Here is a 27044-nt window from a genome sequence, read left to right on the forward strand (position 1 = left end):
GGTATATATACACCATGTATGAGAGTATATCTACACTGTGTATGGGTATGCCTACACTGTGTATGGGTATGCCTACACTGTGTATATGTACACTATGTATGGGTATGTCTACACTGTGTATAGGTAAATCTACACTGTATGGGTATGCCTACACTGTGTATATGTACACTGTGTATGGGTATGCCTACACTGTGTATATGTACACTGTGTATGGGTATGTCTACACTGTGTATGGGTATATCTACACTGTATGGGTATGCCTACACTGTATATGTACACTGTGTATGGGTATGCCTACACTGTGTATATGTACACTGTGTATGGGTATGTCTACACTGTGTATGGGTATATCTACACTGTATGGGTATGCCTACACTGTGTATATGTACACTGTGTATGGGTATGTCTACACTGTGTATAGGTAAATCTACACTGTGTATGGGTATATCTACACCATGGGTATATATACACTGTGTATGAGAGTATATCTACACTGTGTATGGGTATATCTACACTGTGTATGGGTATGCCTACACTGTGTATATCTACACTGTGTATGGGTATGTCTACACTGTGTATAGGTTAATCTACACTGTATGGGTATGCCTACACTGTGTATATGAACACTGTGTGTGGGTATGTCTACACTGTATAGGTAAATCTACACTGTATGGGTATGCCTACACTGTGTATATGTACACTGTGTATGGGTATGTCTACACTGTGTATAGGTAAATCTGCACTGTATGGGTATATCTACACTGTGTATAGGTAAATCTACACTGTATGGGTATATCTACACTGTGTATATGTACACTGTGTATGGGTATATCTACACTGTGTATGGGTATGCCTACACTGTGTATATGTACACTGTGTATGGGTATGTCTACACTGTGTATAGGTAAATCTACACTGTATGGGTATAACTTCACTCTTTTTGCATATGGTGCTGATGATATTCTATCCTGGTTCAAGAATGATTTTGAGTGGCTTGATACTATAACATTTTATATTCTTGAAAATTTAAATTGGGGTTGGGGGTGGATCAGTATCAAATGTCCTTGAAATCTAAGACATCCAGAAAAAGGGTGTAGTAGATCAGTTATCAGGTAAACAGTGGTACCCACAAACCATTATCACCGCAAGTCAACCATTTGCTCTGAAACCACAAAATTTTATCATGAGAATATTTAAGATTTTACAGTTGTTTATGGACGTTACCAGTACTTTTTGAAAGGTTTCAGCCATTGTCCTTGTATCTCTACACATTCTTTTAGCTTAATTAACCATTAGTTAGTGTACATGTTTGTAATTCTGATAAAAGATGTCAATAATGTTTTTGTCTTTTACAGTATGTATTCTTACACAAGTTGTACTTTTTTCCATACATGAGATTTGGAAGATATATTTGCTTCTTTTTATTAAACAATATCAAATCATATGTGCAATTATTAATAACAATATCAAATCATACATGCAATTATTAATAACAATATCAAATCATATCTACAATTATTAATAACAATATCAAATCATGTGCAATTATTAATAACAATATTAAATCATATGTACAATTATTAATAACAATATCAAATCATATGTGCAATTATTAATAACAATATCAAATCATGTGCAATTATTAATAACAATATCAAATCATATGTGCAATTATTAATAACAATATCAAACCATATGTACAATTATTAATAACAATATTAAATCATATGTACAATTATTAATAACAATATCAAACCATATGTACAATTATTAATAACAATATCAAACCATATGTGCAATTATTAAAAACAATATTAAATCATATGTACAATTATTAATAACAATATCAAACCATATGTGCAATTATTAATAACAATATTAAATCATATGTACAATTATTAATAACAATATCAAATCATATGTGCAATTATTAATAACAATAAATGTTATATACCAGTTAAATAGATGTCACTTCTCATTTTTATCCAATGATATATCAGGATAATTATTCAGTGAGGAATATTAGCACGACTTGAATGCTATTTTCCCCAAACCTCTTTTATTGCCTTAAATTATTCAGGTGCTTTCTCTTGTACTGATTGTATCATGAGCATCTGGACGGGGTCCCTTCTTTTGATCATTCCTTCTGTCCTTGGACTGTGAATCTCATAGGCACAACTGTGAATTTTATTGGCACAACTTCATCAGTATCATTGGCACAACTTCATCAATATCATTGGCACAATTGTAAATATCATTGGCACAACTGTGAATTTCATTGGCACAACTTCACACAACTTCATCAATATCATTGGCACAACTGTGAATTTCATTGGCACAACTTCATCAGTATCATTAGCACAGTTGTGTATATCATTGGAACAACATCAGTATCATTGGCACATCTGTGACTTTCATTGGAACAACATCAATATCATTGGCATAACTATGTGAAAATTATTGGCACAGTTATGTGATTATCATTGGCACAGCTGTGGATATCATTGGCACAACTTCAAGAATCTCATTGACACACCTATGTGAATCTCATTTGACACAATATTTGAATCTTCTTGGCATAACTCTGAATTTCATTGGCACAACTTCATGAATCTCATTGGTACAACTTCATCAAACTCACTGACACAATATTTGAATCTTCTTAGCATAACTCTGAATTTCTTTAGCACAACTGCACAAATCTTGTTGGCACAACTGTTTTATTGGCATGACTGTGAATCTCATTGGCACAACTGTTTGAATATTATTGGCACAATTTAGTGAATCTCATTGACACAGCTATGTAAACATTGGCACAATTTAGTGAATCTCATTGACACAGCTATGTAAACATTGGCACAACTTAGTGAATCTCATTGACACAGCTATGTTAATATCATTTGCACAACTTAGTGAATCTCATTGACACCTATACGAATTTCATTGACACAACTTCTTGAATCTAACTGACACAACTATATAAATTTCATTGGCACAACTACATGAATTTCATTAGAACAACTGTTTGAATCTCATTGGTGCGATATCATTTGCAAAATTGCACAAAATCTGTTTGACAGAGATAAATTAAATTGTGTAGACTGGTTTTTATATGTATGACCTGATAATATGGTATTTGATTTATAATTAGGCTTTGACTTTTTGCCAGCAGTTATGTGTATGCTTAAAAAAGAAAGTCAGCATTTTCTCATGTTGGAGTAATTATACGTATAATTACAACTGATAATTTTGACTCCAGATGACAAAACTGATGCTTAGGAAAAGCAAGATTTTTATTTTAAAAAAAGATAATATTCCATCCATTCTTTTATAATGGTACCAATTCTTTTGTAACCATAATGACTCCAGCATGGGAAATCTTTTATTACACAGGATCTGAATTTAAAATTTAATGAAAATGTGACTGATCACATATTTGTGTCTAAATGGGGTACATATTTTTCCCGTTATAGTCTGTGTATTGTGAATTTTAATCATATCGGGATGAAAGGGTAGTATCATATCTCATATTGTGTATGAGGCGAAGATTAAATTTATATTTAAACCCAGCAGAAATCTTGATTCTGACTTTAATGACTCCAGTCTTACAACCATCTTGCTAAGTATTCGTCTTTGGTCTATTTTTGGCTCCGTACTTGCAGCCAGATGAGGCCAAACTCGGCAGAGGATGTGAAGGAAAAGCTTCTCCAGCTGCTTTTAAAACAGTCACAAAGTCTGCTTATCAACCAGGGCTGTCCCATAGAAAAGGTAATTACTTTGTCAAATTGGGATTAGATTCCTCTAATTACTGTATAAAATCAGGATTAGATTCCTGTAACTACTGTATAAAAATCAGGATTATATTCCTGTAATTATTGTACAAAAATCAGGATTAGATTCCTGTAATTACTGTACAAAATTCAGGATTAGACTCCTGTAATTGCTGTATAACATTCAGGAATAGATTCCTGTAATTACTGTAAAAAAACGTCAGGATTAGACTCCTGTAATTACTGTATATAATTCAGGATTAGATTCCTATAATTAATGTTTAAAAATCAGCATTAGATTCCTGTAACTACTGTATAAAATTCAGGATTAGATTCCTGTAATTACTGTATAGCAATCAGGATTAGACTCCTGTAATTACTGTAAAAATTTCAGGATTAGATTCCTGTAATTACTGTATAAAATCAGCATTAGATTCCTGTAACTATTGTATAAAAATCAGCATTAGATTCCTGTAACTACTGTATAAAATTCAGGATTAGATTCCTGTAATTACTGTATAGCAATCAGGATTAGACTCCTGTAATTACTGTATAAAATTCAGGATTAGATTCCTGTAATTCCTGTATAAAAATCAGCATTAGATTCATGTAATTACTGTATAGCAATCAGGATTAGATTCCTGTAATTACTGTATAAAAATAAGCATTAGATTCCAGTAATTACTATATAACAATCAGGATTAGATTCCTGTAATTATTATAAAAATCAGCATTAGATTCCTGTTTAGAAACCTCAGAGTTAGAATAAGTTTAGCAATGTAGATTCACCACTAAATAAAAAAGGTTAATTATTATGGAAATAATTGCTCAGTATGAAGCATGTTTGCTGGTGAATCAAAACCAGAACTCAGAATAGAAAAGTAGTTTTAGTGAGTAGATTAGAATTTTCTGGAATTAAAGTATTTGGTGTCCAGTTTGCCCAGTCCTATTCAAGTTCAAGGGATTTTTTTATATGTTTGGTTTCCTCTTTCAAAAAAGGTGACAAGTTTTTATACAAAAGAAGTTATTTGTGGAGAATTCATAAAAACAGTGTCAAGAAGCATGAATACTACTATATAACTATCTTAGAAAAACGTTTTATCTATAGAAGTTGCTGTGAAGAAATGGCATTTATGTAGAAATGGCAATTACATGTAGAAATCTCTTTCTGTTCTGGACATCCATATAGGTCAACTTATGACTTCCATATTTCTTGGGTCTTGTGGATGAGTATTGAATTCATCTTAAAGAACACTTAATTTCAGTGTCTAGAAAGTACTCTTTAAGTCTGCATTTGTTGCCTGTTCCTTTTTTCAGTGGCAAAGGTAAAGGTGGATTAATATATAAATTCATCTAAGTTAGATGTAGTAGTTTTGTAATTAATCATGTTAATTGTAACTTCTGCAAGGAAGAGGTTACACACCATTTTGTATTAGAAAGTGCATCATACATTGCATTAATGCTGCAGTATAAATGATAGTTTATTCATGGGATTTTGTTCCTTGAAAAAGAAAAAGCCCACAAAAGTGGCGTAAACCAGTGTCATTTATGTTGTATATCTTTGTGGAATGAAATCATTTTGAAACTCAAGGGTATTGAAGGACATTTACATAGTAGTTGCAGTTAGTTTATCATTGGAGAAAATTCTGTAATAATAATAATAATAATACAGCTTTAGTACGATACATTGACTGCTTAATGACATGTTTGTATGATAAATTGACTACTGGATCACATAATTGCATGATAAATTGACTGCTGGATGACATGTTTGTATGATACATTGACTGCTGGATGACAGTGTTTGATACATTGTATGATACATTGACTGCTGGATGACGTTTGTATGATACATTGACTTCTGGATGACATAACTGTATGATAAATTGACTACTGGATGACATGTTTGTATGATAAATTGACTACTGGATGACATAACTGTATGATAAATTGACTTCTGGTTGACATAATTGTATGATAAATGGACTGCTTGGTGACATGTTTGTATGATAAATTGACTACTGGATGACATGTTTGTATGATAAATTGACTACTGGATGACATAACTGTATGATAAATTGACTTCTGATTGACATAATTGTATGATAAATGGACTGCTGGGTGACATGCTTGTATGATAAGCTGACTACTGGATGATATGGTTGTGTGATAAATTGACAACTGAATAACGTATTGATGTGATAAATTGACTACTGGATGACATATTTGTATGAGAAATTGACAACTGGAGGGCACATTTGTATGATAAATTGACTGCTGGAGGGTATATTTATATGATACATTGACTACTGGATGGCATATTATTAATTACAATCTTTCATAGTCCAGTTATAACACCATTTTTATGTTAAAATTTTATCATAGAATGTAAAGAATGATGTTGACATATCCATCATTTAAGTGTCTGTATTACTGTTAATAGTACGGAACATCTTCACGATAATGTTCAGTTTGAAAATGGATTACTGTTAATAGTACAGAACATCTTCACAATAATGTTCACTTTGAGAATGGATTGTGTTGCATAACATGCAGTGCCAACATTTCTCCTCTTTTTCAGAGTCTTATGGCTTCCATTGCTAAGGGTCAGATGCCACCTAATATTTCTCCGGAAATGATTGTATCCTTTGACAAGTGGTACAATGAACAGCTGAACAGGCACCTTGCATTAGCCGACGTAGTGAAAGTTAGTGACAAACATGGTGATAAACCGTCTACACCCAGTAGTCCAGTTTCATCATTGCATGACATGAGGATATCTCCATCACAGCCCATGGGGTCATCGACACCAAACCAGTCCATTCCTTCCAGCCACTCTTCATTTTTTCACTGCAAGACACGAATGAGAACATCCTTTGATCCGGAGCATGAAATTCCCCGACTGCAGAAGTGGTTTCAGGACAACCAACATCCTTCTCGTGAACAGATGCTGCAGTACCTGAATGAACTAAATCGTCTAGAGTCACGGAAAGGGAGACGGCCTCTGGATCTTACCAACATTATTTATTGGTTCAAGAATGCCCGTGCTGCTCACAGACGGGCCACCCGAAACATGGATGACTCTTATGAGTTGGAAGAAGGTGATACATCCTGTAGCTCTGAACACAACAGTATGCCATTTCTGCCCAATAGAAATGCTGTTTACATGTTTCCTTACCATCTGCATGCCATGGCTAATCAAAGTTTAGCTCAAGAACATGTGATGAATGGGCAACAGGAATGCCGTGAGCCTTGTGATTTAACAGTCACCAAAAAATCAAATTCGCCAAAATTGGACACTCGGAAAAATGGTAAAAGCCTTGACAACGAACCTTTATCCATGAAAATTGAAGCCGAACAAGATGCCAAAGAGAATTTGAAAGTTGATATTGATTTTCCTGCAGGTAGAAAAACTCCAGATAAATTACAAGAGGACAAGGATGCCTTAAGTACTCGTACCTCACTCTCCCATGAGGAGGAAGAGAAGGAGGAGGTTCATGAAAAAGATGACATTAAAGCAAATAGGGATTTAGAATCCCATAATGGAAAGGAGGTTGACATAAAGCATGAAACTGAGGAAGGTGACGATGTCCGAGTGAATGGAAAGAGGGACTATCAAAGTGACGATGAGTATATAGATTCAGATGGTGAGGAATCTGATTTTGACGATTCCCTTTCTAGTCATGACAGTAAAGGGATGAAATATAATAACGACGAACATGTGTTCAATAAACTTAACCACGGACCTCATCACAGGTCTGAATTGGGTGGGGCTATGCATCAACCTCTTCATATTCCCCAGTTCCCCCACCCTCTAGCTATGCATTATTTTCCTTTAAATACTCACTTGTTCTCCCAGCAAGCAGATCAGATGAAGTTTGCGCAACAGCAACAGCAGCAACACACACAGCAGTCTCATCATCATCATCAGCATCATTCAAAATCGGGACAAGAAAATTCCCAACATCGAAAACGTCGGACAAGGGTCTTCATTGACCCACTGACAGAGATTCCCAAACTGGAGAAATGGTTCACTGAGGATACGCATCCATCAGCATACATGATTGACAAGTATTGTGATGAACTCAATTGTTCCGAGTACAGGCAAAAATTTCCACGACTGGAACCCAAAAATGTGCAATTATGGTTTAAAAATCACCGCGCCAAAGTGAAAAGAATGAGATTGACCAATAGTTATTGAGATTGATTTTGTCAGATTCTGAATGATTATTTTTAAAAATACTTGTTAAGTTTGTTGCAGTTGTTTAGGCAATTGTGGTAAAAGACTGCCAGTATCACATCAGCTTGTGTCCCTGTACATTCAGATATTCCTTCTTGGCCACTTCTGTCTTATTTGACATGTCACTCATGAAAAATAATGCATTTTACTGACATGACTTTGGAATTATAAAATATCACTTAGAGACATTTACAATGATGTTTACATGGCCCTCTGATATTGATTGTAATGATTAAAGCTGACAATGTTTATAAATTTAAAAAATTGGGATTTTGAGATAAAACTGACTTGTTGACCCATAGGCATTTAGTCTTGCTATTAAAATCTTTTTACATTTTAAATATTAAGAATTATTACTAGAATTGTTTTTCATCATGAAATTTTTCACAAAGCCTATAGATGTCTAGTTTGCTAATTATGATTTCCAAATGAAGTGATGAAATAGAATGAAATTCAGAAAAAGAAATTTCATGTCATTTTCAAAACACATCTTCACTGTCAAATGGAGGAGGTGTTATAAAAGTTGTGCTGTTGCATGTGATATGTTAAGCTTGTCAGTGATATGTTAATAGTCTGTCAGGTGTCTTGACTTAGCCATAAGTAGCTTATTATCTGCACTCTGTTAGAATTACTGTATTTAACTATGTCTGCAAATAGTGTAGACAGACATGCCGTTTAAAGTGGTGTTGACTTAGATTTGCCACTGCAAGCAATATAGACCAAGATTTGCTATTGCAGACAATTGACACCTAAATTACCACTCCAAATATTTTAGACCCAAATTGACACTGCAAGCAGTATAGACCAAGATTTGCTATTGCAGACAATTGACACCTAAATTACCACTCCAAATATTTTAGACCCAAATTGACACTGCAAAAAGCAAAAAACAGACCTGCTAGAGCAGTATGTGACAGATGATGACATTTAATGTTTTTGCAGTTGAGTGTATGCTGTATACCATTAAGACATTTCTCATGATAGCTTGCATACTAAACATACAGTGATACACCACTCCCTCGATGACTCGTGCCCTGGTAGCTCACGAAACCACTTATAAAGCGGGGTCAGGCATGGATCCCATTTTAAAACCAGAAAATGCCAAAAAATGTGTCACTATTTGTTGAACTTGAAGAAAATCATGATCAAGTATGGTAACGGAAACTCTGATATATCTCTCATTTTATCGCCAAAACGGTACATAGGACCTTGACATTTTAATTAACATTATGAAATATCAACTTTCAATAAGAAGTAATATAATTTGTTATATTTTCTTTTTAAACGACATTCTTAGTACACCACAATTAACAATATTCAAGGACATTTCAAAGCCATTAAACAGCCCGGTCCCCCCCCCCCCCCCCCAATCGGTTTATATGGATGTCTAGCAGGTTTTTTGGAGGTCGCTAGGTAACTCGCACCCCGGTTATTGTGCGGTCTGTGTTTTTGGACCCCGATGTGCGCGAGTTATCAAGGGAGAGGTGTACTTCACTTTAATGTATCATTATACCATGGTTGCATTTATTAGGCAGGTATGGTCATGGATGTCATTGCATTATACAACTAATGCTATGTGCAGAATTCCCTCATTTTAACATTGTCCATGGGAGCCATGTAGTATAACACTTTATAAGGATGCCCATGTTATAACAGTGACCAGTGTATGTCTGTGTGTGTGTGTGTGTGTGTGTGTGTGTGTGTGTGTAATTGTAATACCATTTAGTTAAGTGGGATCCATGACCAGACCTGTCTTATAACAGGAACTGTGTTATAATGAAGGGTCTTATAACAGGAAGTGTATTATAATGAAGGGTCTTATAACAGGAACTGTGTTATAATGAAGGGTCTTATAACAAGAACTGTGTTATAATGAAGGACCCTATGTTGAGGTAGTAATGTAAGATGTATCTTAGGGTAAGGTGACCACACATGGCACATGGTACACTCATGTAGTATATTAAAGCTCGCAAGATGGTCACTGGTGAAAAATGAGTTGTTACTTAGTTGAAAAATAAAACTTACTGTTTAGCTTTATTTACGTACTTGGTATGTTCAGTATTTGGAAGTACATTCACTTGCTGCTAAGATATGTTGCTAACTCTTGTGTAGAAGTTTGTCTGAGGGAAATACCAGATTTCCTGAACAACTTGGGTAAGGCCCTTTTTAGAATCAGTCTCGGAAATCCACCTTCAAAGTCTTTTTCTAAAGTTCTCCACACATTTTCTATGATATTATGTTCTGGAGAGTGAAGAGACCATGCCATGGTTCAGATTTTGTTCTTGCATTTCCACTGTAGAATATGCCAGTATACATAGTCATGGATATTCTTGCATTTCCACTGTAGAATATGCCAGTATACATAGTCATGGATATTTTTGTATTTCCACTGTAGAATATGCCAGTATACATAGTCATGGATATTCTTGCATTTCAACTGTAGAATATCACAGTATACATAGTCATGGATATTCTTGCATTTCCACTGTAGAATATGCCAGTATACATAGTCATGGATATTCTTGCATTTCCACTGTAGAATATCACAGTATACATAGTCATGGATATTCTTGCATTTCCACTGTAGAATATGCCAGTATACATAGTCATGGATATTCTTACCCTTATGTATGATCCAGTCACTCATTAAAATGTTTATCAACTGCCTATATGTGTTTAAGATTCAGGTACGGATGTTAAAGTAGTTACAAAAAGGTGCCCATACGTGTTTAAGATTCAGGCACTGATGTTAAAGTACTTACAAAAACTAAAGCGCTCACCGTTACGGATCACTGCCATCTCACCTCTGTCTGCATGAGTTTGAGTCTCAGGCTCGGCTAACGTGGGTACGTGAGAAAGCCTGCCAGTAGCTTCTCGTGGGTCGGTGGTTCTCCCCGAGGTTTTCCAGGGTTCTTCCTCCACCAATTATACTGGCCGCCGTGTATAGCCTATCTTGTGCTGAAAAATGGCGTTAAACCCTACAACAACAACAACAACTTACAAAACCTGACCATACGTGTTTAAGATTCAGGCACTGATGTTAAAGTACTTACAAAAAACTGCCCATACATGTTGAAGATTCAGGCACTGATGTTAAAGTACTTACAAAAAACTGCCCATGCGTGTTTAAGATTCAGTCACTGATGTTAAAGTACTTATCAAAAAATTGCCCATACGTGTTTAAGATTCAGGCACTGATGTTAAAGTACTTATCAAAACATTGCCCATACTTGTTTAAGATTCAGGCACTGATGTTAAAGTACTTATCAAAAAATTGCCCATACATGTTTAAGATTCAGGCACTGATGTTAAAGTACTTATCAAAAAATTGCCCATACGTGTTTAAGATTCAGGCACTGATGTTAAAGTACTTATAAAAAAATTGCCCATACATGTTGAAGATTCAGGCACTGATGTTAAAGTACTTACAAAAAAACTGCCCATGCATGTTTAAGATTCAGGCACTGATGTTAAAGTACTTATCAAAACATTGCCCATACTTGTTTAAGATTCAGGCACTGATGTTAAAGTACTTGTCAAAAAATTGCCCATACGTGTTTAAGATTCAGGCACTGATGGTAAAGTACTTATCAAAACATTGCCCATACTTGTTTAAGATTCAGGCACTGATGTTAAAGTACTTATCAAAAAATTGCCCATACGTGTTTAAGATTCAGACACTGATGTTAAAGTACTTATCAAAAAATTGCCCATATGTGTTTAAGATTCAGGCACTGATGTTAAAGTACTTGTCAAAAAATTGCCCATACGTGTTTAAGATTCAGACACTGATGTTAAAGTACTTATCAAAAAATTGCCCATATGTGTTTAAGATTCAGACACTGATGTTAAAGTACTTATCAAAAAATTGCCCATATGTGTTTAAGATTCAGACACTGATGTTAAAGTACTTATCAAAAAATTGCCCATATGTGTTTAAGATTCAGGCACTGATGTTAAAGTACTTGTCAAAAAATTGCCCATACGTGTTTAAGATTCAGGCACTGATGGTAAAGTACTTATCAAAACATTGCCCATACTTGTTTAAGATTCAGGCACTGATGTTAAAGTACTTATCAAAAAATTGCCCATACGTGTTTAAGATTCAGGCACTGATGTTAAAGTACTTATCAAAAAATTGCCCATACTTGTTTAAGATTCAGGCACTGATGTTAAAGTACTTATCAAAAAATTGCCCATACGTGTTTAAGATTCAGGCACTGATGTTAAAGTACTTACAAAGAAACTGCCCATGCATGTTTAAGATTCAGTCACTGATGTTAAAGTACTTATCAAAAAATTGCCCATACGTGTTTAAGATTCAGGCACTGATGTTAAAGTACTTATCAAAACATTGCCCATACTTGTTTAAGATTCAGGCACTGATGTTAAAGTACTTATCAAAAAATTGCCCATACGTGTTTAAGATTCAGGCACTGATGTTAAAGTACTTATCAAAAATTGCCCATACATGTTGAAGATTCAGTCACTGATGTTAAAGTACTTACAAAAAACTGCCCATGCATCTTGAAGATTCAGTCACTGATGTTAAAGTACTTACAAAAAACTGCCCATACATCTTGAAGATTCAGGCACTGATGTTAAAGTACTTATCAAAAAATTGCGCATACATCTTGAAGATTCAGTCACTGATGTTAAAGTACTTACAAAAAACTGCCCATACATGTTGAAGATTCAGGCACTGATGTTAAAGTACTTATCAAAAAATTGCCCATACATCTTGAAGATTCAGTCACTGATGTTAAAGTACTTACAAAAAACTGCCCATACATGTTGAAGATTCAGGCACTGATGTTAAAGTACTTATCAAAAAATTGCCCATACATGTTGAAGATTCAGGCACTGATGTCAAAGTACTTACAAAAAACTGCCCATAATTTGTAATAATATTTATATACTTCTGGTAGTTTATATTGTGTATATTACATATGCTTACCTGACAAAAGGGTCTTCATGCCATGCTACTAAAATACACTCCCAAAACATCATCCGGATTTCCATAATGGGGGTTTCTGTATTTTTGCATATCAAGGTACCAGAGTTTGCTGTTTTGTTCATTTTTGGGGTAAGATGTACAATTTTCCATCACAACCAAGCACTATTTACATTTCATTTGAAAATATGCCTCTAGCTTGACCATTATTGACTGTTTTGTACAGTTTTGATCAACCTCATGTCCTATTCTGTTAAGGGATCATGGTTCTCTTTTTCATTCCTTAGTTATAATTGCCACATCTGTGGTAATTTCACTGCTTTTGAATTAAAAAAAAAATGCAAGGAATTTTTTTAATATTCTTTTGTGTGATTTTAAGATTTCCACTATCTTCCTCTCTGGCAATTTTTTTCGTTAAAATTTGAAAGTTTCCACTTTGTTACAAATTTGCAAATGGTAAACATTTTAAAGCTATTAATGTTGCAATTTCCCCAACCACTTTTCTCCAGATATTTAAACACTTGTAATTTCCACCACCACTTTTCTCCAGATATTTAAACACTTGTAATTTCCACCACCACTTTTCTTCCAAAATCATTTAAACACTTCAAATTTAGAAAGTGTTAAATATTTTCTCCAGTTGGCACATTTTCACAAGACAAAACTAAATCATGTTCATATAGCCATTTCTCCCTTGTATTGATCTGTACTACCAGTTGTTGTAGATTAAATTTTCCCCCTTTTGTTCTGATAAACACCTCTAATTTGTAAATTACAGTGTAACATTTTTTAATGGCATAGGAATGGCAATACATCTTATGGACTTTAATATGGCACCTGAGTGTACCTTTATTTGTACACTAGTGTAACAGTATATACTTGGATAGGAATGGCAATAATATTGTGGACTTTAATATGGTACCTAAGTGTACCTTTATTTGTACACTAATGTAACAGTATATACTTGGATAGGAATGGCAATACATCTTATGGACTTTAATATGGCACCTGAGTGTACATTTCCTTGGTCTCCATGTTCCAAGTATTTTACTGGGGGGATAATTGTAGAGAGTCATAAATACTTTCACACATCACAAAGCACAAACTTTTTTCACAACTCTTACAGACTTTACTAAAACGTCTGACATCTTATTTGTCTCTGATTTGAAATCCGCCAACCAGATATCACCTGATGTTAACCAGTAAGATATCACGTCATGTTAGCAGTCAGATGTCAGTTTTTAATTAAGTCTCTTGATGGGGCCAGGTGTTAAGTTGTCATGTTATCTAGTCATTGCTTATCACACTGTATATAGATAGGCATTTCTCACCCATGCATAATGCCATCCAGGTACAGTTAATTCAGTTTGTTTGATACATTGAAGGAGCCACGTAATTAAGGTCCAGGCATAAGAATATTTATACTATTCAGGTGGTAATTGCATCATCTTTACACTGCAGACTTGTTACGCTTTCTTTTGTGACAAAAACAACACAAGACTGCATATTTTCTCACATGTGAAAACAAAATTTTACAAAATGCTTACATTATTTCTAAAGGATAGATAACATATTTGCTGAATCATCAGTTTCATGGATTTTGTTTGAATTACAGATCGGTTTCTCATAGTAATACCTAGGAACGTCTCTAAGATATAATTGGGCTAGAAGGAAAGAAACAAAAAATGGTACCATCAGTTCATTCATTTTCATGGGTATCGGATTTTCTGGTTTTGTACAAAAAGACAATTTTTGTTAATATTTAAATCTATGGACATGAAAAGGAATCTGATTATATTCACGGGTTGTTGTTAAGTTTTGGCATGAAATCCCCAAAAATTGGTACACCATATAAAAATTAATGTATTTGCATTTGATACTTGTATTTTAGAGAGGAGAAATTCTGCACATAAATATCATGTTCCAAATTTTTTTAATCATTCATCAACCTTTTTTAAGTATAATATATTGTAAAATGAAATTTTGGATTTTCTAAATTTCAACAACATGTGAAATAAGTCATTATGTATCATTGGATATATATTTTAGGTGGTTTATTTTAGACATACTACAGTACAAACAGTGCTCCATTGCCGAAGGCTTTTCAAAAGTTTGTTAGAGGTTGGTTATGTCTCACCATCATCAAAGAACTCTTTTCAGAGGTTGGTTATGTCTCACAATCATAACAGAAGGTTGGCTAGAGGTTGGTTATGTCTCAATCATAACAGAAGGATGGCTTGAGGTTGGTTATGTCTCACAATCATAACAGAAGGTTGGCTAGAGGTTGGTTATGTCTCACAATCATAACAAGGTTGGCTAGAGGTTGGTTATGTCTCACAATCATAACAAGGTTGGCTAGAGGTTGGTTATATCTCACAATCATTATGGAAGGTTGGCTAGAGGTTGGTTATGTCTCACAATGATAACAGTATGGCATAAAGTCTTACCCCTGTTTATCTGTCCAGCATAACCTGATGAAATTGCATTAATTAGTTTTTGAGGAACGACCGTAAGGCATTCATTTTCCTTGAAGACATTTCTAGATTTTAATAGTGCAGCATAAAGTTGTGCAGTAATTTCGTACAAAAATGTGTATACCAGCATGTTCTCCTTCCTGTATGTTCTAATAATAGTTTCCATAACCAGAATTATTTTGTCAGATTGGAACATTAGATTCAGCTGAAAGTCTTGAATGACTGATCCTAATCTCTGTTCTCGAGTAAAGCAATAATGTTTGCCTTTTTTTTAAACCAGTCAAACAGTTGGGAAAAAAGGAATAATTATTTTTTTGCAAAACAGTTAACATTTCTTGAAATTTTATCAAAAATGTAGTACTGTGTCAAACCTACTCTGTAATTCACAAACACGGTTGTGATTTTTATAGAAAATAGTGCTTGTATAAATATACTGTTGTGATTTCAGTTTGTATGAATTATCGTGGTTTTTTTTTTCAGGAATAAGAAAATAAATGATATCAGTATGTTCAAAACATAATACCATTTGCATTGAAATGTCTTTTTTAAATATCATGTTTCTTGTTATATATTGTGAAGAAAAATATGAAATTACAGTTTATAGTCATTCCATACAAATTACTTTATTATTCAAGATGCACGGCACTTGTATTTCATTATTCTCTGTATTATTGCAGATTGTTACAACACATATTTTTATCAGCTAGTAAAACTTTTACGAGAACACCGTCTTTGAGATGCTGATACTTTGCACATCTGCTATGCATAAGTAATTATGATTTGTACACCCCCCTCGGTTGATCTCTTGAATATATACAGGGTTAGAAGTGGACCTCAGAAAAGTAAAATTTCATTTTGACCTTAGAAACCTGAAGAAAAAAAGTCTTAAAAACTGAAAGAAACTCCAAAAAATAATACAGGCCTTAAACTTTGGAAACAATGGTGACCCTACAAAAAGTGCTTTTCTTGCAAATGGTTTAGGTTAGCATAGTAGTTTAGAAAGTGCATTAACTATGCAAATTAAAGAGACTGGTCATTCTAAAAAAAAAAATTCTTTATCTTTATTTTCATCATATTTAGGAACAAACTCAAAGCATACTTTGTTGATTTGTAATTAATGTTACCATGGAGATAATCTTGTAACTCTTGTGTGTCTTAAACCTCAGCAATATTTTAAAGCCATGAAGAAACCTAAAACTAACATAAAATTGTAAAATTCAGTTTCACTTCTATCCCTGTATATACTACGCATATGTAATTAGGATTGTCACTCCCCCACCCCCATTTGACCTCTTGCATATATGCTACAGCTAAATAGAATTGTCACGCTCCCTGGCATGTATCAATCAGCAACAATGTAACTATCATTCCTAAAAAGCCTTGCCCATGTAAGTGTCAGTGTTTCCTACTTGCCATACAGGTATAGTGTGATGGTGCAGAAGAACTTGTCATTCATGTGGGTCACCTAGGACACCTTTAATTGTATAATATATACAGTTTCAGATCTTTCTGAATCTTAACTTGCTTGTCCAGTTTTCATTGAATTTTATAACTGAATTGTTCTTGTCAATCAAGATAAAAAAACCATTTTAGGCAAATAAATGTTGAATTAAAGAAAAGCCTTTGCCAATTAACATATTTCTTCTCAATCCACGAGGTCAGTTCTCCTGGATTGTGCAAATATTAAGGAAAAATGTTGGTCAGTTTTTAATGGGATGATGTCATTTACCTCTTTTTATATTTATCTCTTTCTAATCTTACATATTCGCAATATCTTTATGCAAAGTATTTGCATCTTTTAGTTCATATGAAGTGCATTTTAGTGTATTTTTTTCCATTTTAATTTTTCAGTCTTTGTTGTGCCAGACTGGTATTGCTCTATACACTATGTTATACAGTTTACTTGCAAAAAGGTTCTCTTTTTTTGGGATTAATATGGTTTGTTGTTCTCAGTGCATGTTTCACTCTAAACTAGCAAAATATTGTGTTCCATTTTTATTCAGTTTTGTTAGTATACCTTAGATGTTTATTAAATAGTTTGTACAGACTCTCTTCTATATACATGTGCTCTGGTTTAAAGGAAAATGATTTTACAATTATCATCTTATGTGAAGTATTTATAATGCAACGTTGTTCATTATCTGTCATTTATTAAAGTGCATACTTGGTTCACATTTTCTGTTTTGCATCTGCTGTACATATTTAGAGAATGGAATCATTTTCTTCAAAAAAAGATAAATGCAGTTTTCAGTTTCTTACAAAAAAAAATGTCTGCCACTAGGTATAGCTTTTAATTGTCCTTGATGTTTTTGTTTCCTATATATTATACTGGGGGCATCATGACTTGGTTGTGTCTGTCTTTTAATCCAGACAGTCAAGGAAGACTGTTAACAGAAATGTACAAAAACCACTTGAAAAATGGTGGACAGTTAGAAGTATAACCTTACAAATATGTATCAGGGGGCCCCGAGTAGCCAAGTGGTCAAAAGCGCTCTCTGTTACAAATCACTGCCATCTCACCTCTATCTGCATGGGAACGAGTCTCGCATTTGGCCAATGTGGGTATGTGAGAAAGCTTGTCAGTAGCTTCTCGTGTGTCAGTGGTTCTTTCCAGGATCTTCCTGGGTCCTTCCTCCACCATTAATACTGGTTGCCATGTATAGCCTATCGTGTGCAGAAAAATGGCATTAAACCCTACAACAACAACAACAAATATGTATCCATATATTTATAAGTAGATTATTGGATTAGGTTTTTATGTTATCAACTCGGTTTTAATTTTTATATACATGTTTTATCTTTCTGTACTTAAGATTTTTTATGACAAAATCTTTTTAGTCTAATAAGGTAATAACCGAGAGATGTATGAAGTTGAGTAGATATATTTAAACCACATCAGGTAAACATAGGAAACGTAGTAGAAATATTTAAAGAGCATCATGTAAACATAGGGAATTTGTGTAGAACTCTTTCCAGGCTCACCACATTTGTGTACTTTTCCGTATGCTGTGGTGCTCTCATCAACCAGATGAGGTTAACATGACAAATTTAGTTGGAGTATTTAAACCACTTAGAGTAGACGTAAAATTTAGTAGGAATATTTGAACCACATGGTGTGAACATAAATAAAATTTTGTGGGATTATTCGAACCACATGGGGTAAAAATAAATAAAATTTTGTGGGATTATTTAAACTACATTAGGTAAACATGTGCAATTTAGTGAGAATTTTAACCAACATGAGTAGGCATGAAATTTAGTGAGAATTCTAACCCACATTAGTAGACATGAAATTTAGTGAGAATTCTAACCCACATTAGTAGACATGAAATTTAGTAAGAATTTTATCCCACATGAGGTAAACATGCAAGTGAAAATTTTAACTCACATGAGTAGACATGAAATTTAGTGAGAATTTTAACTCACATGAGTAGGCATGAAATTTAATGAGAATTTTAACCCACATGAGTAGGCATGAAATTTAGTGTGAATATTTAACCCACATAAGTAGGCATGAAATTTAATGAGAATTTTAACCCACATGAGTAGGCATGAAATTTAGTGAGAATTTTAACTCACATGAGTAGGCATGAAATTTAATGAGAATTTTAACTCACATGAGTAGGCATGAAATTTAGTGTGAATATTTAACCCACATGAGTAGGCATGAAATTTAGTGAGAATTTTAACTCACATGAGTAGGCATGAAATTTAGTTAGAATTTTAACTCACATGAGTAGGCATGAAATTTAATGAGAATTTTAACCCACATAAGTAGGCATGAAATTTAATGAGAATTTTAACCCACATGAGTAGACATGAAATTTAATGAGAATTTTTAGACTGCATGAGATATACATGAAAAATAGAGATGGCAAGATTAGATCAGCAGACCTTTGAATAAAGTTTTAGAATTTTTGTATACATTGATTTGGACAAAAGCATTATTTCTTAGATTTGATTTGGCACAGTTTCCATGGCATTATTACAATGTTTTGATTTGGCACTTCAGTTTCCATGACGTTATTACAGTGTTTTGAATTTTTTAATACATTGTTTTGGACAAAAGCATTATTTCTTGCTTGATTTCGCACTTCAGTTTCCATGTCATTATAACACTGTTTCAAATTTTTCTGCAATTTTTAACTTTGTTTACTTTATGTCTGCATTGTGGGCATAAATGTTTTAAAACAAAACTAGTTTTAATGCAGACTTAGTGTACTAAAGCCAAGTTTTTAAAACTAAAGTTTTCCTTTTCTTTATTGGTACAAAGTTTTCCTTCCCTTTATTGGTACAAAGTTTTCCTTTCCTGTATTGATAAAAAGCTTTCCTTTCCTTTATTAAATACAAAGTTTTCTTTTCCTTTATTGATATGTTTTCTTTTCCTTTATTGATAAAACTTTTCCTTTCCTTTATTGATAAACTGACTAAATGTACATATTACCAAAATCAAAATCTATCCTTCTCAGTCACAATAGAAATATAATTTTTTTCAAGTTAAACTTTCAGTTTTGTTTTATCATTCTCATATTTATGACTTCATTAGTTCAATTTATAGTTATGTATGCAGATGTACAAGTGTATTGATGTGCCATAGTGATAACTGATGGTTAAGTTTCAGTGGGTCATAGTTTAATTTAACTCGATTTTGTTCTCAGAAAGTTTTAAGTACTAAAGGATTTTGATATATATTGTACAACTAACAAGTTCATCTCCTTGATATGTCTATTTCATCACAGGATTTGTTCTCCAGAATGACTTTTCCTCAAAACGGCATGGATATAAAACAACTTTATTGTATGTACAAGAATTCGGTCCGGGCTTACTACATTTCTGTATTTTTCCATACATTGTGCTACTCTCATAAATTTTGCAGATCTGTGCTAGGTGTTGCAGTTTTTTCTAATGATTTTTCTTAAAGTGTGAATATACCTTGTTGACAAAAATTATAGACCGTTTGATATAATTTATCCCTTTGCCATTGATATTTCTCCTTTGTACATTTTATTTAGTGATGCAATTCTTTGAAGAAAATGTGAAAACCTATATTTTGAAGGCTCCTTTAAAAAAAAAAACTGATATTGAGATGTATGTATCTTCAGTCATTCTTTGTGAAACAGATGCTTATTCATCACATTTTAAACTTTATGATTTGTATAGAACTTGGTGTGGTAATTTGTACAGAAATTTGGTGTGGTTATTTGTACAGAACGTGGTGTGGTCATTTGTTGGTAATTGCAGATTTTATATAATGAGGAAACACTGATGACATGGACAGTTCTCATTAAATGTGTCACAGAAGCTCTGATGACATGGGGAGTCCTCATTAAATGTATCGACATGAGGACACAGTATTGACATGAACAGTCTTCATTGATATCATTAAGTAACACTGATGACATAGTTAAATTGGTCATGATATGAAGAAGCACCAGTATGTACAGTCCTCATTAAATGTCTTGATATCATGAAGAAACACTGAGGACATTGATAAATGCCATTAAACATGGCATGATATTATGTAGAAATACTTACGTATGGGGAGTCCTCATTAAAATGCCATGATGTCATGAGGAGATCCTGTTAACGTTGACAGTCCTCGTTAAATACATAAATGTGTTGATATCATGAAGAAATACCAATGACGTGGACAGTCCTCATTAAATACAGAATGATGAGGAGACACTGATGACATGTACAGTCCTCGTTAAATATGGAATCATGAGGAGACACTGATGACATGGACAGTCCTCATAAAATACGGAATCATGAGGAGACACTGACAACATGGACAGTCCTCATTAAATATGGAATCATGAGGAGACACTGACAACATGGACAGTCCTCGTTAAATATGGAATCATGAGGAGACACTGACAACATGGACAGTCCTCATTAAATATGGAATCATGAGGAGACACTGACAACATGGACAGTCCTCATTAAATATGGAATCATGAGGAGACACTGACAACATGGACAGTCCTCATTAAATATGGAATCATGAGGAGACACTGACAACATGGACAGTCCTCATTAAATATGCAATCATGAGGAGACACTGATGACATGGACAGTCCTCATTAAATATGGAATCATGAGGAGACACTGACAACATGGACAGTCCTCATTAAATATGCAATCATGAGGACACACTGTTGACATGGATAGGGCTCATTAAAATGCCAATGCTGATTGCCAGTTTTAATTTTTTTGGAAATTGCTACTCAGAAGGACAGATATAAGGTTTCCATCATATAGCACAATTTATATTTAGCTTTAATATGAAAAAGTTACTTTGTTCTTATGTGTTTATAGAAGTACCATATTAGGCACAGAAGCCAATTCCTTAAAAGTAGGTCTTGGTTATACATTTTGATAAATCTAAATCAGGGGTGGGCAAACTACAGCCCGCAGGCTGCATGTGGCCCGTCAAGGACTTTCATGCGGCCCGCCAAGGGTTTTCATGTGGCCTAGGAACAAGTCATCATTCGCTCTGACTCTGTTTATGTTACTCTGTTTATCAAATAAATGTGCTTCTTTTGAAGTTTAAGTTTTCAAATATTAACAACATATTAACAATTGAAAATTAATTAGATGTTATTTAGAAAAACCTTTTGTTTTTGCTATTTCAAATATTAATTATTTTACTTAAGGAACTATGCGGCCCGCGACAAGATGTAAATTTGTGTATGCGGCACTTGCACTGGAAAGTTTGTCCACCTCTGATCTAAATCATACTCAAAATTAGATCAGTTTCACGGTTTATACCAAACAACGTGTATGAAAGCTATTTTACACAATGATTTTCAAGTCAAAATGACACTGTGATGAAGTTGTCTCTAATCAGTAAGTAACACTGAGCATGAAAGATGTTTTACACCAAATATGCAGGAATGGTTCAAGTAAAATGCTTTGTTCATGATTGTATCTATAAATAGAATCATAAATCTTTAAATAAATTGTAGCTATAAATAGAATCATAAATCCTAATCTTGGCCTGGCATGCACATGACCTATTGATCAGGGTAAAGGAGATAACATTTCAGTGCTGATTGTGATAATTGCAAAGAAGTCTATTCAGCAGGTGATAGGGTACAGATGCTCATCTTACTTCCATATAGATACTCATGTGTTCCTATTGTTTTATGTTTTAGGGTGCATAGCTCTACTAAAGAGATTGAATTTATACTTGCTTACATCCCACTTACTGATTATATATGTATATACATATATGTATATTCCCTATTTATTTAGTCCTTTTTCCTGTGATTTTCTTATGCATTCCTCAGCAATATTTCAGTGTTCAACAAAGACATGTTTGTCTGCAGTACTGTTTTCATCATTAGAAGATTCATTCTGATGAATGGAATGAATCTCTATGCTACAAAGTGTTCTCAGTTCTTTGGAGATGATGCTGAACTCAACCTCAAATTTATCCTGAGGCATGGTTCACTCCTTGGTAAATTAATGAATGAATTTTCATAATTTTTTTTATTTTTATTTTTATAAATTACTAAAGAATCATGATTTATTGACTGTTACATTTCAAAATGTTGATCATGCTACCATTTATCTGGTTCAGGTTAACTCTCCTTCATTTTCACACCTCCTCCTTTACACAAATTCTGAAGTCAAAAATATGGCTGATGATGAATGCAGTTAATCTTCTTTGACTCAGAAAAATTTCAGTTTAAAATAGATGGAAGAAATATTTTTAATGAAGACTCGTGGGTCTGGATTTTTTTCACAGACAATTTGTGGAGTTTAAGAATTTTTCAAATTGAAATCTCTTGTTGTTTTTTTTTTTGTGAATTCATTTTGAAGCAGAGATGGTATCCAGTGACAATGACTTGTGTCGGCAAGAGGAATATTTGTATATTAGATGATTTATGAACCTGCTTTCCCTGCATGAAAATTATTATTGAAAGTATCTTGCTTTTAGTTTTTGATTTAATGGTATGTATGTAATATGAATTTATGAATACATGTACTATTAAATGGGTGAATTTTTAATACCTTTTTTTATTGAACCACATTTTAAATTGTCTTTGAAAAATGCTTGTTTGTAGAAATCTTATCAAGAACTATTTAATCTTGACTCTGTGGGATTAAAGTCTGTTTATTGTGGAGGAAATATTTGGTACATTATGTCTCACACATGCATCCAAATAATCTTTGCTAACCAAAGTTTGTGTTATGCCTAAACACTTCAAGCAAATCATTGACATACACAGAATAAATTTGTACAGCACTATCATGTGATTTAGCTGCAACATTATTTATGAGAGATGTGTGTTACTTGTGACCGATAAGATCACTTATACCTTTCAGACAGATTTCATAAGTCACCAAGCCTTTTAATACTCAGTTCTGTTACTAGTGAATCCAACAAATACTCTGATTAGTTAATGTAACCATCTTCAACTGGCATGGCAGGTGCTTGTTGTACTTGCGCTGTGCATGCAAAGAATTGGCATGGAGGTTGTGAGCTCCATTAAACCATGGTCAGCATAGATATGTCCCGGTATGGTCACAAGAGTTTGACTAGGATGTACACTTCTGATAGTTGGTTAAGGTGTGGATTGTTAATTTTGTTTTTACCTGTAATATTGATTGTAGGTGCTTGTTCCAAACATTCCGCCCATGTTTATGAAAGTTACATAAAAGACGTTTTATTGTATGCAAACATTCTTACACATAATAGAGTGCAAACTCCAGAAAGTTATTTGTTTTCTTTGTTGGTTTTGATCCATGAATTTGGATGTATTTTAAAAGACTTGATTCTACGGCTAACTCAAGATTCAAAATTATTTGTTGTTAAAATCATGATAAATAAAAGTTTAACCTTTTCCATAATCATTCATACAATTTATTTTCTTTTATCTTTGCTGCAAAATGTATTATTTTATCTCATTTATGGAAGTTCAAATGACATCCAATTATGATACCTTGTGTGTAAGGAAACTATTCGGAGTTTGCTACAATTCTATCTTTTAGTTATTAATAAAACAAAGCTGGCTGTTTGGGGATATTTTTAATTCTTTTCCAAAATAAGTAAGAATCTACATTTAAGACTTCACTGTAATGATCAGAAAAGGAATTGAATTGATAATTACATTAATATTGTGAGTTACTCATGATAGATAATTACATTAATATTGTGAGTTACTCATGATAGATAATTACATTAATATTGTGAGTTACTCATGATAGATAATTACATTAATATTGTGAGTTACTCATGATAGATTATTGTTAGTTTATACCTTGTTATGATTTTATTGTCAGTCATTGACATATTATCAATTAGTGTATTGTACATATCAATGAATCCATTCTCATTAGTAGATAATGTTGGGATTACTGTAGTTGGTGGGTTGATATCAATTAATTGAACTGTCATAGTTGATGTATCTTCCTCAGTTGATTTAACTGTCAATACATTTTTCTTAGTTGATTTAATAGTCATAGTCGGTGCATCTTCCACAGTTGTTGTAACTGTTGCAGTCGATGCATCTTCCACAGTTGATACATTGCTGTTCGTTATCATAAAGACACTGTATGTAGGCTTTATTTAGCTGCATGTTAAAGGTACTTTGAACAGGACACTCCGCCATTTATTGCATTTAGATTTTTTATAAACTGTGTGAATGTGTACAGATAATTTTGTTTTATTACTCGGCAGGTGAAAAATAATTATTCCTGTTTGAATCCTCACTCTTGAAAATACTGACTGCTTCTCTGTTTTCTCTATATATGACTGTACTTTTGTACAGATAATCAAAGAACCAGACAACTAGTCACAAAATGAAATTTTTCATTACATATATTTAGGTTTTAATCATCGCTGAATTCACAAAATTTAATTGAGAGGAATTCGTAATGGAAACTGAAAATCATATCATTTTCATTACGAATGAAAGTGATAGTGGTTAATGAAGGATTGAAGGATTGATTGCTTATTTTACATGAAATTTATAAAACAAGTTGAATAACATATTTTCAAGCTGTGTGAAGCTAAACATTTAAATCATTTGACAAGTTCTGTAAATATCTTGTGAAGGATAAAATAAGCCACTATTTTGTTAGTTGCTATTGCTTGAATTACATTCACCAGCCTTGTGGCAGCACTGTAATGTCTCATGGGTGATATAATACGATCTGTACACAATTCTGCACACACATGCATAATTGTACATACATGATCTGTACACATGCATTATTGTAAATATAACATTTCCTTTAAAATGTGATATCAGTCATGTTTAACCGAATAAAATCAGGTATTTTTTTTAAATTCACATTTGAAAAGACATTTATTGTTGCTGTCACATAAATGGAGAAACAAAACAACAGCCACAATTATAGCAACAACATTGGTGGCATCATTTCTTAGGTGTTAGTTGTCACATGAGTTCAACGTGCATGCTATAGTCTTCTTAAATAAAATACAAGAGGTTTGATAATATTTGTTGTAGGTGGACATGGCATTGCTTCCATTCAGTTTAGGACCAGTTTGATTATCACTTGTCAGTATTCTTGAGAAATTATGTTTCATGTCTTAGTTATCAATCACTTTTTCTTGATATAATGTTAACTGACTTCTTTACACACATATGCAGGATGGTGGTGTGCAAAGATTGTCAAAAATACTTGTATCTATTTAATCTTGTATGAGATGTTTATAATGTTTATGTTGACAGTGCCCAATAGAGGGGTAGGTGGGTGAGTTAAAAGAGCAAGAGAACCTACAGCAATAATAATGATAATAATAATCATGAATATGGAATCATTTCCATCTTGGAAAGGAGTATTGTTTAAAATGATAATTATTATGCAATATTAATAAACAATGGTACATTGTAATATTTTCGACTTGTTTCTCTTCTTCATAACCCATGTATATGTAAGGCTGTTCCTCTTCATCATAACCCTGTATAGGTAAGGCAGTTTTGCTTCATCATAACCCTGTAAAGGGTCAGGTTGTTTTTTTTTTATCATTACCCTGTATAGGTATGGCTGTTTTGCTTCATTATAACTCTGTAATGGATAAGGTTGTTTTGCTTCATCATAACCCATGTATAGGAAAGGTTGTTTTGCTTCATCATAACCTGTAATGGGTCTGGCTGTTTTGCTTCATCATAACCCTGTAATGGGTCAGGCTGTTTTGCTTCATCATAACCCTGTATAGGAAAGGCTGTTATACTTCATCCTGACCCAATATAAGTAAGGCTGTTTCTCTTCATCATTATCCATATATAGGTGAGGCTGTTTCCTATAGTCATAACCCATGTGTATATATATATATATATATATATATATATATATATATATATATATAAAGCTGTTCGTCATTATCACAGCCCATGTATTAATTATGCTATTTTTCTTTATCATAACCATGTATAGCCAAGGCTGTTTCTCTTAATAATACATGTAGGTTGTTTTTCTTCATTATAACCCTGTATGGGTAAGGCTGTCTCCTAAATCAACCCTGTATAGGTAATTCTGTTTCTTTTCCCATAATCCTGTGTAAGTTGGGCCTTTTCTGTTCATCATAACCCTGTATAAGTGAGGTTTTTTTTCTCTAAATCATAACCCTG

At 33.4% G+C, this 27044-nt stretch overlaps 1 protein-coding gene across 2 annotated transcripts in view; it reads left to right on the plus strand.

The window, feature by feature from the left end:
- Positions 1-27044, plus strand: part of LOC149774693 (homeobox protein dve-1-like) — a 149873-nt gene that overhangs the window by 95904 nt on the left and 26925 nt on the right. The window contains exons 5-6 of one of the 2 annotated variants that reach the window (XM_089944831.1): positions 3663-3768; positions 6352-8851. The exons of the other annotated variant lie outside the window; for it this stretch is intronic. Of the exons in view, the coding sequence (XP_089800957.1) occupies positions 3663-3768; positions 6352-7971 (1726 nt within the window). The 3' untranslated portion in view covers positions 7972-8851. Of the gene's footprint in view, positions 1-3662; positions 3769-6351; positions 8852-27044 lie in introns of those variants that run through there. 2 annotated transcript variants of the gene reach the window in all.

This window comes from Sinohyriopsis cumingii, unplaced genomic scaffold (assembly GCF_028554795.1).
Source record: "Sinohyriopsis cumingii isolate HCF-2022 unplaced genomic scaffold, ASM2855479v2 utg000160l, whole genome shotgun sequence".
Lineage (NCBI taxonomy): Eukaryota > Metazoa > Mollusca > Bivalvia > Unionida > Unionidae > Sinohyriopsis > Sinohyriopsis cumingii.